General features: G+C 42.0%; 1 protein-coding gene across 9 annotated transcripts in view; it reads left to right on the top strand.

Moving 5' to 3' along the window:
- The window catches only part of TSHZ3 (teashirt zinc finger homeobox 3), a 167,311-nt gene that overhangs the window by 79,786 nt on the left and 72,448 nt on the right, over positions 1-15,077 (top strand). For 3 of the 9 annotated variants that reach the window (XM_077288729.1, XM_077288725.1, XM_077288730.1), the window contains exon 2: positions 176-353. The exons of the other annotated variants lie outside the window; for them this stretch is intronic. In XM_077288729.1, the coding sequence (XP_077144844.1) occupies positions 314-353 (40 nt within the window). In that variant the 5' untranslated portion in view covers positions 176-313. The remainder of the gene's footprint in view (positions 1-175; positions 354-15,077) is intronic. 9 annotated transcript variants of the gene reach the window in all.

Below are 15,077 nucleotides of genomic sequence, written 5' to 3'. Positions count from 1 at the left end.
CCTCTCTCAGCCTGCGCCTGTTGCCGAGACCGGAGCCAGGGAGCCGAGGAGCAGGCTGGAAGCCCCCAGTGCCCTGAATGTGCCCCCTACCCGCACCCGGCTGCACCCTGGGGGCCACCATTCGAGTTTCATCTCTCTTTTCTCTGTCGTTTTCTCGCCAACTTGCACTGTGCAGGCAGCCGGGGCTGTGTTGTCGGTGCATGCAACCTCCCAGAAGTGGACCCCATCGCAGGAGGATTTGTGGGGCCCCAAGAAGTGTTCCAGCCTGCCCCCCAGAGCCAGCAGAGCCCAGGCCGGCGCCCTGACCAGCAGCATGCCGAGGAGGAAGCAGCAGGCGCCCAGGAGAGCTGCAGGTACCGAGTGCTGTGGACATTGTGTCTCCTCACCCCCATTACCTCATCCTGCATGTATGGCTTGCCCACTCTCGGGGTCTCTCTGGGGTGCCCAGCGTTGGACTGACAGAGTCGGGGAACAAGGGGTTACTGTGCACCCACTCTCCTTCTCCCCTCCTGGGGGTATCCAGCTTTTTCCCCTTTCACTTTTTATCACTCATTTGATTCATTTTTGTGGAAGGAAATAGTTTCCTGGGGGGTCAGGACATGTTTGTGTATTTAGGGTTAGTGGGTGACGAGGGGGCAGGGAAAGTTCACCCAGGGTTCTAGGAGAGGTGCCACATTGTTCTCTGTGCACACAGGAAGGTTTACAATCCTCAGGCTTCTGTGGTTTTTGTTTTGAGATGAATTCAGTTGCACGAAGGGTCCGGTTCTGACCCGGCCGGTGAGGTGGTCCGCCCCTCGCGTAGCCCTCCATATCATTCATTTCCTGGTGATGTTGGACGAGCCCTTGTTGCCTATGACAAATCCTCTTAGGATGTAGCAATCTCCGTCTGAAGCTATAGGGGGTGAGGTGAAGGAGGGGAGGGTAAGGTAGGAGGAGGGGGAACAGAGCCAAACATTATTTTGCAATAATGTTCAGTTAGGACATGTGGAGTAGTGGGAAAGGATCTCATTTTATGGACTCCTGCCATCCTTCATGTGACGACTGATTGATTGCCTGTCATCCGCCTCCTCTTTGATCTATTCACTGCCAATAAACGTCAATAAATCACTTGCCATGGTAACACCAGGCACCGTGACGTCAGCAGTGCCATGTCAACTTCCTGCCAGGTTCCGCACCGCGAGCTTGTTACAGGATCCATGTGGTTCCAGACGGTGACCTTCCACATCTGTGGCATTGTGTAGACCTCACTGTACCACTGACTCTAGCCCGGGCCTCGCTGTCACATTTTCTCCTTTGATTTGTTGTATCCTCCTAGCAAAAATGCAGTTTGCTTCTTTTTTTATCCTATTGTATTGTCCTGTTTGATCAGTGCTTGCGATTTCATAGCAGCTGCAAGGTGGCTGGATGTAAAGATCATGGAGATGCAAAAAGCACATTTATGTCTACAGATGTATATCTATAGTATATACACACCCGTATACACGGATATACATGGTATGGTCATGGGGCTAAAAAGCAGAGCTGGCACCAAACTTTTTGGTTTACCATTGGCCTATAAACTCAGTGCTGATGTGATTAGTTATACGTTGATATATATCATATGTGTGTGTGAACAATATATATATTTATAGGTATGCACATATATATGCTTAGCTGTCGCCACAGTTTGGATATATGTATAGAAAGTAAAATATATGTGTGTGTATGTATGTATGTGTTTATATATACACAAACATTTCCATAGTATGGGTATACTACAGATTGCAGGTTATGACATGACTGTACTTTTTATTCTCTCCATTTCAGACATTGGATAGTAAAGTTGTTTTCATTTAACCCCTTGTTTCAGGCCAGACATAACTTTAGATCCAAGCGTCTTGCCTTTGGATATTGGAGGAATATTGTCCTCTGCGGCCGTCTCCAGATAGCCATTGAGTGTCCGTTATACGGAGCGTATGACAGTTTACATGTAGGAGGAGTTTGCTGTAATATCGTGGCCATAATGTCGGCCATAAATACATCTCTGATCTTACATACCGGATCTGTGTGTATACAAGTAACAAGACGGCGATGGGGTCGGTGACGTTGTCGCTCAGCTGCTCTTGTTGTGTTTGCTGGGTCTGTATTTGGCTATATCCCAGTGCTCGGGTCGCCCTTTCTCCGAGTTGGTTTATTGCATGCAGTACACAGGATGTAACTTTACATATTTTACTTAATAACATTCCAGGTTAGTTAACTAGAATAAAAAAAAAATAGAACCTCGGCTGCACAATTAATAAGAGACGGGAGAATGGTTTTACTCTATCAAAATGACCCGTCAAAACGACTTTGTTTCATATTTGATTTAATTGTCTCTCTCCTGACAAGCACATTCATCAATAGCCTAATGGTCAATCACAGGCTGCCAGGGAGTGCTGCACGGATCTCATAGACTGGTCGTGTCTCTGTTTAATGGACGTGGCTGGGAATGGCCGGATTGTTGCTTATTTAAGCAGGAAATAAAAGGAAGGAGGGGGTCGGCCATACTGTTGATTGGAACATGATAGCTTCAGACGTATGTGCATTCTGTAGACCCGAGCAGACAACGAGGATGATCTGGAGAGGCTCAGATGATTGCCAGGAGTCAATATAGACCTCATAATAATAATGTAGAAGTTCTTCATGATGCAGAGGGTAGATGGAAGATGTAGGGTACACGGGGTCTTTTTGTGCCTTGTAGAGGACGATGACAAATTGGTTGTGCAGTGGGAAAAGGTGAGGCCAAGTCGGGGACTCTTCAAGCCACAGCAACCTTGAGAATACTTGGAGGAATTTTTTTTTTCCTTTTCTTCTTTCCCCAAACTGAAAGGTCCGCTCAGGCGTAAAAAAAGAAAAGTTGTTTTGCCAGCTTCATTAGTGTTCACCTAATTAGCTGTAAACCTGATGGATTCCTGACAGCTTTAATGATTGGAAATGACAAGCTCCACGCAGTGTCATCCAGGAGAATTAGGTTTGCAGCTAGTTTGATGTAATCAAGTTGATATTACACAGTCCTGCTTGCCTTTACTTGTGCATTAACTCAATTTGCTGCTGCAGGTGACAAATGGATTTTGGTACCTGGATAATCATTTTGTAGGGATTAGGCCTTTTTAATGGTCTGCGGGGAGGAGAGCAGCTTCGGGAGCTACGAGGAGATCTTAACGGATAGTCGTAGAGTTCACCCTCTTAACCCAAGCTGTGCCAGACGATCCCAAACCATAATGAATAATGTCGTCAAACTGTGGACATACTATAGATGATCTCCAGCACTGTATACATGGGAATATACCTGTAAGCTTGTGGTCTAAGTAATGAGTGTGGGCATAGGTTTTATGCCTGCGGATGACCCAGGCCTCTTTTGAGCCTTCGTTACCTTGCATTGCCTCTGTCTAGTAAAACACCGGCAATATTTTCCCATAGCCGGCACCACAGGCCAAGTGCAGCTCCAAAATGACGATGTTCTTATTAGGCATCTTTTTCAGTTCAGTTTACACCTTTTGCCTACCCTAACCCCTGACTTTTACAGTTGTGAAATGTTATGCAAAAAATAGCATATTTACCCATTTATATTTAGGGGCTACCCGATGGCCATTTCCTACTAACACTGAAATTCACTTTTTTTTCCCAGGCCTTGCACTGAAATCCCTCAATATTTGCTAGTATAAATTCAGTTACAGTTGCCCCCCTGCAGCATATTATCTGCCATACATTTGTTCATTGGGACAGAGATTCCTCCTTAGCAGCAAGCTGACAAAATGATTAGCTATGGCTGTCCATTGCAAAGAAAAAAGGAACAATGCAAAAAAAAGGGGGGAATTTAGAGAAAGAAAAAGAATAAGGGGAGGGTGGTGCAAATTGTGAGCATGGCTGGAAAATTCTACTGATATCTAGAGACAGAAGAAAAAAAAAATCAGTTTTGAGAATCAGCTGCCATCTCTCCCATTAGCTTGACAGCTGTCAATTAGTACTTCAGTGTTCGCTCCCAGTGCAGTTTATTGCCTGTCGTTGATGTTGTCATTTGTTCTGTGTTTTGCCTACAGCGTTATCATGAGCAGGACTGAAAGAGTCAATAGCTGATGTATCAGCAGTTATTTTGTAAATTGGCTCACAAGTCTCTGCATTTTCTTTTCTTTTTTTTCCCGTCGTAAAGATTGTTTTGTACAGTGATTAGAATGAATTGTGACTGCGATACGATTATGAGCAATACACTTCAGCCAGGGGTTGGGCAGTGGAGGCTTCACCATTACACTGGGTTCTCGGGATCAGAATGAAAGTAACTGCAGACAGACGACTTCCCCGATGTGGGCACTTTCCATATTTCGCATCGTTCCATCTCTGCAGTGACATTAGCGGTATTTTATTTCATAAAAGGCCATGTTAGTAGGACCCCGTTGGCTTTACGGGAAAGTGCCACCCATAATTAGCGTACTGTTAACCTTTTTGCATTAAACAGGGGGAAAGTAGACTCCTCGAACACCCGGCCTACGTCTCACTAAAATGCCATAGACGTCGCAACAATTAACCCGCGTGCAGACGCTGTCGTTTTGCCTGACCCTGGGCTGTACCTCTTCACCAGTTTTGAGCTGTTAAAAATTCCCAAGGTGTAGCACTTCGTCGTTTCCTACACTGGGTCTGCTGCAAAAGGTTGCAATTTATCGTTGTCGTAATTAATACGGGAGCATTTCATGGCGGAACGAGGGCTTGGAATACCAAAAGGAGACTCCAGGTGAAGCATCCCAACAAACCAGCTTCAGTGCTCGCACTTCCCTGTTACAGTTTTTTGTCTTTTCATTCCTTCCAGATTATTATTAACATGTTTCTTTTGCTTTTGACGACCATATAGATGTGGTTGGTGAGGTCTCCGATGCCCATCTCGAGGCTTAGCAGTTAGACGGCCATCACTTTCCTAAATGGACCTGTCATATAGCGGTCCCCATGATAAACTTTAGAAAACAAATCTACTTTTTCCACCCACATACATTTATTCTAGTTCTACAACTTTATGCCTTAAAATCAGATTAACTCAATCCTTAACCAAAAGTGATTTTTATTTTTTTTTGCTTTTTTGTATGTGCGATGACACCGTAAGCAGAGTATCCTACTCCTATCCCTGTGACTTCAGCCTTAGCAATAAGACCTGGCACTTGGTCTAAAGGGTTTAACGATCACCCTTATAAAAGACAATATTTCTACAACTCGGTGATGCAAAATGAAACGTTCCCCATGTTTATAAGTTTACTATTGTTTTTGGAACACGTGTGCTTTTTGCTTTTTTTTTTAGATTTTTTTTATCACATGCAAACACAGTAAATTGGCTGCTTAATCAACACGTACCTTCCCCATTTAAAGTAGTTTTCATAGATAATTAGCAAATTGGTCTGCAAACAATTAATAAACGATTTCATATCCGGATGCACAGGCCGAACAAGCCGCCTGCCCACAATTCCCTCCTACCCTATCTGCCTGGAAATCTTGAGCCTTGAAGAATGATGTAAGTTTCCTTGTTTGTGCTTTAATTATAAATTATTAATTCATACTGTCAGGACACATGTTATTAATTATGACTGGGGTTTTTTTTTCACCTACAGCAGCTGTTTGGGAATAAAGGGGAACAGGTTGAACTGTATTTTGGTGGATATTCTGCAAGTAGAAATTTAAATCCTGTGCAAATCAAAACACCTTTGGAAATGTCTGTAGAAAGCAGAACGTGAGCAGGATGCGTGGAGTCGCTGTCTCACAAAGCTTTTAGATAACACATCATTAGCGTCATTTGAATATACCCCTTTTTGACGCGGTAATGACACATTTTTGAGTTTGTATCAAGATCCCGAGGTCAATAGTACAGGCCAATAAGCAGATATAATAATACTTTTTTACGCCTGAGAAGGCAGGGAGGGAAAGGAATGGAAAAAATCTTCTCCTGGAATTCGTGGAGTCCAGGTCGCCGGTAATACCAGCGTCATCTTGCGGCGCGGCCTCTTAACACTTGTATTCTCCTTAGTAAATTACAATATGAATACAATTAGCTGGTGGCTTATCAAAATACTCGATTCCATTTTAAATGCTATGTGAATATAGATGAATATTAATGAAGCCGGATGAATTTATTTTGCATAAGTAAAGATGTATAACTCTTCCCTCCATTAACGATGGTCATTAATAAAAGCGTGGTCATTATTTAAGAACATATTTTTTTTATACGATTTTTTTCCCCCTTTTTTTTTTCCATTTCTTGTAATGAGACAAGCCTAATTAATTATACTGACCTGACAGCAGTTAATGGTCTGGGGTGTCTATGGAGCAGGTAATACGTCCATTTATCAATCTCATATATTTTAGTTTTTTACACATTTTTTAGGACTCTTTCCCCTTTGCTGTTAAAGCAGTCAATAAAGTTGTGTACTATTTGTTTGGTCTTTTAATGGCTGAAAAACATGAGGCATTTTATAATTAATTCACCAGGATTGTAATTGCTTTAATCACATAAATGTTACACATGGCGCTGTAAAGCATATGGAAAAATAGACTGCAAACCGCCCCCTTGTAATTCTCCAAATAAGCATTTTCTAGGTGGTTTGAATTGCAGAATGGCCTGTTTGTTATTTCTTGTAGGGAGTAATATTTGCGTTGCGCTGCCGTTGATTGGCATTGTGAAGGCGCCAAAGGAAACCTATGTTACTTATGAAGATGACTCCGTGGAAGAATCCGTCAGCCTTGAGTAGCATGCGTGAAACTTTTATGGCTCCTTGCAAAACCAGTGATCATTTTATTTCCCCTTTTCCATTGTGGTGCAGACAGTAAGGAGCTTCATCTTGTGGATTTTGGCTTTTTGGCTATGGAGCAATAGTTGCAATATAACATGTGACTTATAGGCGCCCAACTCTGTTATATGCAGAGATAGAGAAATATGAGGATAGATGTACAGTGTATGAGATAGATAGATAGATAGATAGATAGATAGATAGATAGATAGATAGATAGATAGATAGATGGGTAGGTACATCTGAGAGGTGGATGGATAGATCAATATGAGATATATATATATATATATATATATATATATATATAGCGATATGAGGATAGATATATATTAGGTAGATATAATATAGAGAGCTCAAGAGATATATAGATGGATAGATATATAATATAGATATGTGATAGATAATAGAAAGATGGAGGGATAGATAATAGATTGATATGTTTGATTGATTTGATATAGATTGATCATTGGATTGGGTGGATTTTGGCTATACAGCAGTAGTTGGAATAAAGCATTTGGCATACAGGCGCCCAACTCTACTACAGTATTTATATAACTATGAGAGGTGGATAGAAAGATGGATATGAGAGATAGATGATGGATAAATATGTGATGATAGCTAGATAAATATGCAATAAAGAGCTAGAAAGATAGGTATATATGAGAGGTGGTTAGATATAGAGATGATTGGTATGAGATAGAGAGCGATAGATTGATCATTCGATTGGGTGGATTTTGGCTACACAGCAGTAGTTGGAATAAAACATTTGGCATACAGGCGCCCAACTCTACTATTTATATAACTATGAGAGGTGGATAGAAAGATGGATATGAGAGATAGATAGATGATGGATAAATATGTGATGGATAGCTAGATAAATATGCAATAAAGAGCTAGAAAGATAGGTATATATGAGAGGTGGTTAGCTATAGAGATGATAGGTATGAGATTGATCATTCGATTGGGTGGATTTTGGCTACACAGCAGTAGTTGGAATAAAACATTTGGCATACAGGCGCCCAACTCTACTATTTCCATAACTATGAGAGGTGGATAGAAGGATGGATATGAGAGATAGGTGATGGATAAATATGTGATGGATCGATAGATTGGGTGGCTTTTGGCTCTGACATTTGGCAGATGGGCGCCCAACTCTACTATTTAGTACAATGACATGAGACAGATGACATATGAAGAAGTTATGAGATGGGTCTATATCACATGGGTAGAAAGATGTGAAATACATAGCTATAAGGTAACTAGATACACATTCTCTGAAATTAAACTAACATGAGATAGAAGGTAACTTGATACATGTAGGTCATATATAGATAGATATTATATATTGGGAGATAAATCTGAGATTAATACATGATAGAGAATAAATCTAGCACTGATATTTCTGTGTGCACTGGGGGTACTTTATTCACCTCTCAATGTGACCTTTTGGCTCCAGAGGAAAACCTCTTGCTCCTTTGTGGAGCCCCTGAGACCGGGGCGCGGCTGTTTTTTCTTTATTTGGTGGATAGTGAGTCGGTGTCCAGGGACTTGCACCCGGTCACAGCGCTGATCTGTGGATGGACACGTTTTCCACCTTTTAGAAACAACAGGTGCAGAGCTGATATTTTTTCCCTATATTTGACACCCGTATTACATGGGACTGCAGATAACTGTTTCCAATGCCAACTGCGACAGACTATTCCCAGTTGGGAGCTATGGGTGATCTTCACCTAGTTCAGGAATACTTTAGTAGTTAGGGAAAAGCTGCGACATTGCAGACAATACCACCTGTATAAGAGCCGGCCGGCGTCAGATCTTCCATCGCTGTTGCCCGTCTCGGGGAGCAGAATGCTGCTCAGCTGCCTTTATTTTCTAACTTGCTGCTTTATTTGGGAGCCTGCGATTGAAACAGATGTCCCTGACACTTTCTGCATTGGCTGTTGCTTTGTTTTAGAGATATACGTATGGGCACATGACAAAACATATTTGCAGCCCTTATGTTCCAGAGCATATTTGCATAAAGGAGCGTATACTGTATAGGCACAGATATAACTGGAAGAAATTGACGGACTTTTTTTTCCTTCTTTTTCACGGTAAAGAAACGGGCATTTTAGTTACTGCAGAAATCTTCAATATCATGTTTTCAAGCATGATCTTGTCTGCAGAGCTTACAATCTAATTACTTAGGACGACATTTGGATTCAATTATATTTTTGGAGTTTGAGCATTAAGCAAGAAAGTGTCTTGGGCTCAGGGACCATGAACCTGTCAGAACCTTGGAAAATGTCTCCGCGTCTCTGGAAATGGCATTTATTGTAAAATATTGCATGCATTTAGCTTTACCCTTTGTGCCTTCCTCTATACGGGTTCATCCATTGGGTCAGCGCACTTTTTACCTCCAGATTCTCTAAAATATTCTAAAAAAGCCCATTGGATTTCTCTGAATTATCATTGCAAAGATTTTCTTTCTTTTTCCTGCTTCTTCGTCCTTGTAAAAGTCATTTGCTTCCCCATGTGCGGAGTGCCCTGTAAATAGGGTTAAGGTTAACCCTAACCCCAACCCTAACTACATATATAATTGATTAATTATTCTATATGCAGAGCATGTTATACAGCCGGACGCAAACAAGCGAGCAGTACACACAGGGCTGTAAAAATAAGAATGGGGGTGAGATCGGTGTTCAGAAGAGCTGGCAATCTATTGTGCCGACCCGGGCAGGCACTTTGAATGGACTTGTCAGGGCCATGCACAGAAGGTTTATCCAGCTCAGGCTTATGCATGTGCTTCAGTTTTCTCTCTAAAAAAAAACATCCTGTTCTTCCTGCAGCTGAACAGATTATCCCAGAGTAACCTATTATCATTTTTTTTTTACTACAGGAACAAGATGGGGGTACGTTATTATATTCAGTATCTCTTTTTTTGGGTCTGGGCTCCTTGCCCAGAAAGTTCCTTTCCTGCTGGGTCAGGGGCTGTTGCTGGAGGGCATGATCACAGCGGGGGCTCCCTGCAAGACTGGCGGACCGCGCTGCTTAAGACTGGCATCCATCAGTCATCCATCTGTGACACAAAGTCTGTTTTTGATGGCAGGGATGATAAAAAGGCCTGGGAATGGTATAGACCCTTGTAATCAGGGCCAGTACTGACATCCTTCTCAATTGTGACAGCTCCTTCCTTTTCTCTTTTCACCGCCAAGACTGTCTGAACTGTTTTTTTTTTCCTCTCGCTCTCTTGTTTCATGTACTTGATCAGTCTCAGATGCTGAGAATTATTTTTTTGTGTCTATGGGGAGGGAGGAGGGGAGGGTGAGCGTTGGTTGATTTGGGTTTGTGGGTTGGGCAGGTGTGAGAGGAAGTCTCTCATTTTTTATTTTATTTATTTTTTTCTTTTTTTTTGTACTGTAGGCCTGTAGCTAATTAATGTTCCTCCATAAGATTCTGTCTGAGTTGAGTAATGTTTTTGATCTTTATGTCTGATAAGTGCATACTTAATGAGATTTCAAAGCTGTGACTACAGCTCTCTACAATTATTGACAGATGCCTTTCCTCTGCCATTGGGTTCAGCTTCATAAATCCTCTTTCGGTAATGAGGTTCACAAGTGCCACCCTGCCAGTGAGCTAATGAAAGAGAGGGGGAGGGAGACGCTCCAGCCTGCCTTACACAATTTTTTTTTTTCTTTTAAAATTTACTATGCAGATGTCAAGCTGCAGGACGATTACTGCAAACATGCTAATTTTTAGATATTTCTGCGTATGTGCATATATATGTGCGAGTGTGTATTTACATGCATTAATACCTGCCTAAACGAGAAAAAAAATCCCCATGGTCTATTAATCCTTTCCTAAACTAATCCTCTTCCAAATACTGCATCACATGAAGGGTTAGACCACGTTCCCCCAAAATTTTTTGCGTTCCTTTTTTTTCTGCAGGTGTCGACACCAAACTACGCACTAGCAATCTGCTCAGATTATTGCAGGTTTACTGCTTTTTTTTAATTCAATTTAATGCCGATTACAAGTCACTTTTTTAATGCAGAAATACTGAGGATCGCAACTGCTATTTTTCATCCTTTTTTTAGGCCTAGAGGGAAACAACGCACCAAAAAAAACGTACCGTTCAACTAGCGTCTGTAAACACACAATAGGGCAGGAGTTTTCATGAAATCACGTCTACTTTGCTTAAATAGGTAAAATTTGCAGATTTGTTGGTAACTTTGGCAGATTTGTTGCAATAACTTTCTGCCACTGTCCCAAATATCTGAATGGGGCTTGCAGAAATCAACGCTCACGCTGCCGAAATATTTCCAATCAAATGCATGGAACTGGTTTTCATTTGAAGAAATGTTTGCCTCGTGTGCAGATATATCCTAATGATAGTTTCACAAGTATAGGATACACTGTTGATTTTCCATCTGGATTTTTAGGCTGAAAATCAGCCTTTGTGGGAGTAAATCCACGCAGAAAACTACAAACGTTGCAGATTTTACATGTCGGTTGTTTCAGAAAATTTCACACCGTTGGTTGATATCAGTGTCCAAATCCGTGCAGCCTTCGCTGTGGACATTTTTCCCTGTCTCTTATGTGCACACCTTGAGTAAAATTTCTGCATCTCTTGGCAGAAAAAATGCAGCTGTAAAAAAACATGCATTTTGCTTGCGTTTTTGACCGATTTGAGTGAAGTCAATGGCAAAAACGCACAGAGAATTTACACTGCAGATGGTTTTCTGCACCAAATCTGCAAGTCAAAAATACTCAACATGTGCACGACTCTTCAGGTTTCTCATTCACTTTGCTGGTATCAGCATTGCTTCAGGTTTATCTAGAAAATCAAAAAGGTAAAAACACATCAAATCTGCCACATGTGCACACAGCCTTAGAGGCATTTTACCTAATTTTCCAGATATTTTTGGTTCCTTTGTTCTGCCCTAATATAAACCCCTCAAATAAAACATGTGAAGTTGCAGGGCTGCTGCGTGCAGTATCCAGCCTAAGTAGTGATATTTCCGAATATGTTATGTCTCCTTTTCCTAAAACGTCCCTCCCATTCCCTGTAACTAAACACGTCATGGCTGCATACAGGGGAGCTTGCTGTATCTGCCTCGGTGCTCTTATATATGGCTGTTTTTCTCCCCTTTTAATGTATGAACATGAAGGGCACAGAAAAGGATAAAGGACAAGTTGTCCCGCTGCCCTAACTGCGCCTTAGAAATGTTGTAGATTTAATTTTCCGACCTAATCCTGGTGGAGAAAAGCTTCACCAATGCCAAAGAGTCGATTTCCGTTTCAGCTGAGCCATATATCACTGACCCACCCTTTCCTCTTGACAGAATGACACGTGTCATTTATCAAATGGGCCCTGCCAGACAACAAGGGAAAAAGAGAGCAACGTTGCGTGTTCTCCTGTCTGTTCCCCTTTAGAAGAGTGAAACAGAGTGTGCAGTCGTAGGAGGGCGCTCTGCAGACTTGTGATTGAACAGGCCCTGTTCCTCGGATACATCCAATCTTTTTCACATTTCCTCCAAACTTTTTTTTTTTTTTATGCATGTGTATCTTTGTTTAAGTTTTAAGCACCATCGTGAGAAAGCAAATCTGTTTGACACATATCACTCAGCCGGCGTCTGGAGTAGCGGGGGTGGTTAAATGAATCTGTGAACTCCGGGTTTCTCAGGAATCAAACGTTGCGGAAGATGGATGTGTTTTGAGAAAGATTGATGATGGATATCAGGCTGGCGGTACCATTTATCATTTTGAATATTATTTAGACTCGCTGTGTACATCAGTAACTTGAGAGGTGGACGAGCAGGGGTTGAATGAAGGCCTCGATCTTTCTAGATTTTGATGGATGAGTTGCTCTTCCCTTATTGTTTGTACAGAGTCATTAGCAGAGAACTTTAGCCCTTCATAAAGTGTCGTCATAGCAGTTTTTTTTATTGAAGGGGGGAACTTCACAGAACATTGCAAGAAAAAATTCTGTGACTTTAATTTGAGGATTGTAAAGCAAAACCTGAAAGTGACCAAAAGATATTATCACCTGGTCAGAAACAATGCGGTCTGTCAAGGCTTAAAACTCAGATTGTCCGTCTGTTAATGATTACCTTATATTGACCCATCGGAAGATGATGAAGAGGTGAGAGATGAGGTGCAGTGTGGCAGAGGTTGTAAGGACAGAGAATGGTGGTTGAAGCTTTTGTAGTGTTTTTTTTCAAGAATGGTCATACCAATTCACTGTTAAAGGGATTTTTCAAGACTATATAACTCGTGGCTCATCCTTATGGTTACAAACCTCCATGACCATGTCATCAAAACTATATCACTCGTGGCTCATCCTTGTGGTTCCAACCCTCCATGACTGTCGTCAAAACTATATCACTTGTGGCTCATCCTTGTGGTTCCAACCCTCCATGACCATGCCAACAAAACTATATCATCGTGGCTCATCCTTGTGGTTCCAACCTTCCATGACCATGTCGTCAAAACTATATCACTCGTGGCTCATCCTTGAGGTTACAACCCTCCTTGACCATGTCGTCAAAACTATATAACTCGTAGCTCATCCTTATTGTTCCAACCCTCCATGTACATGTCGATCAGCAGCACTTGCTAGGCGGAGAATTGCTGTAACAGACTCCCTATGTGGATGAACCGCTGTGCTGGTGCTACAGCCCCTTTTTCAAGCATATCAGTATGGTGGCTTAGTGGTTAACGCTGTATGGTGGCTCAGTGGTTAGCATTGTTGCTTTGCAGCGCTGGGGTCCTGAGCTTAAATCGCAGCTGGTCCATCATCCGCATTGTATGCTCTCCCCATGTTTACATGGGTTTCCTCCAGAGACATGCTGATAGGAAATTTAGCTTGTGAGCCCCAATAGGGACAGCAATGATGATGTCTGTACAGCGCTGCGGAAAATGGTGGCGCAAAATAAATGTTTTATTCCAATCGATCCCTTTGGGGCTCATTTCCACATGCGAGGCACACGTCCGTATCTCGCATGTGGAAACCAAGCTCTGGCGCCGGCACTTTGGAGCGGAGCTGTGCAGCTCCATGTGTTCCTATGCGGCCGCACGCTCGGCTCTGGAGTGCCGGCTCCACAGCTTGGTTTCCACATGCGAGATACGGACGTGTGCCTCGCATGTGGAAATGAGCCCTTGGTGAGTTAACGGCATTGTTATATTGTATTTATAATGATTTCTATCTTTTCACAGTAATTTTAGTGTAGGTGGCGCTGATCTCAGTTACTCCTGGCGTATTATTCTTAGTAGACAGCCAGTTTTATACATTTAGTATCTATTTTTTACTAGTTTTATATCACGCTCAAAACATTTGGTATTTTCTATGATTCTTATATCTCTAAATCAGATTTTTTTTCTTTTGGCTTTCTTTGGGCAGGTATGCATTGGCATATTTTGTCTTTATACTGTATAGGAAAGAATCCATTTTTGGACTTATGAGGGGGGGTACATTCAAAAAGTAATGTAATCCATGTGATTTTTTTTTTTTTTACAATGGGATTCAATGGCTAATGTATGGTGCCATTAAAGCTACGTTCACATTTGCGTTGTGCGCCGCAGCGTCGGCGACGCAACACACAACGCAAATGTAAACGCATGCACAACGCAGCGTTTTGTGACGCATGCGTCCTTTTTTTGCTTGATTTTGGACGCACAAAAAATGCAACTTGCTGCGTCCTGTGCGCCCTGACGCGTGCACCGCAGTGACGCATGCGTCACAAAACGCAAGTGCAACGCATGTCCATGCGCCCCCATGTTAAATATAGGGGTGCATGACGCATGCGTCGCCGCAGCGGCGCCCGACGCTGCGTCGCACAACGCTAATGTGAACGTAGCCTTACCTATGCAATGCTGTATCTTGAGAAATACTCCCAACAGTATTTGTTTATTTTTCATTTACTTTTTAATATTATTTGTGAGTAGAAGGAAAAATATTTACTGTTTAGAAGAAAAAAGTGCAAAAAAACCCCTCTATAACTGTCTGTTGTGCCGCATGTCTCATCCAATACAGAAGATTTTCTGTAATCGCCGGTGATCATCTTCAGTTTCCGTGCATCGGAGCTATCAGTCTTGGATTTTTTTTTGGATAAATGAACATTGTTTTTACATATTGTCTACAGAACACATACTTCATTACTTGTCTGTCTCCGCTGTGTCTGAGAAATAATTACATAACAATAGAGCATTATTACATCTTCTGGCACTTTGCTCACCAGTAAAACTCAACTGCATATCTCGGAAAAAGAACTCGTCTTCGACTTTTTCCAGCAGCTACTTGTAAATGGTTTGAGGGAT

Source organism: Ranitomeya variabilis, chromosome 2 (assembly GCF_051348905.1).
Source record: "Ranitomeya variabilis isolate aRanVar5 chromosome 2, aRanVar5.hap1, whole genome shotgun sequence".
Taxonomy (NCBI): Eukaryota; Metazoa; Chordata; class Amphibia; order Anura; family Dendrobatidae; genus Ranitomeya; species Ranitomeya variabilis.
This window is presented reverse-complemented; position numbering and strand designations above follow the sequence as displayed.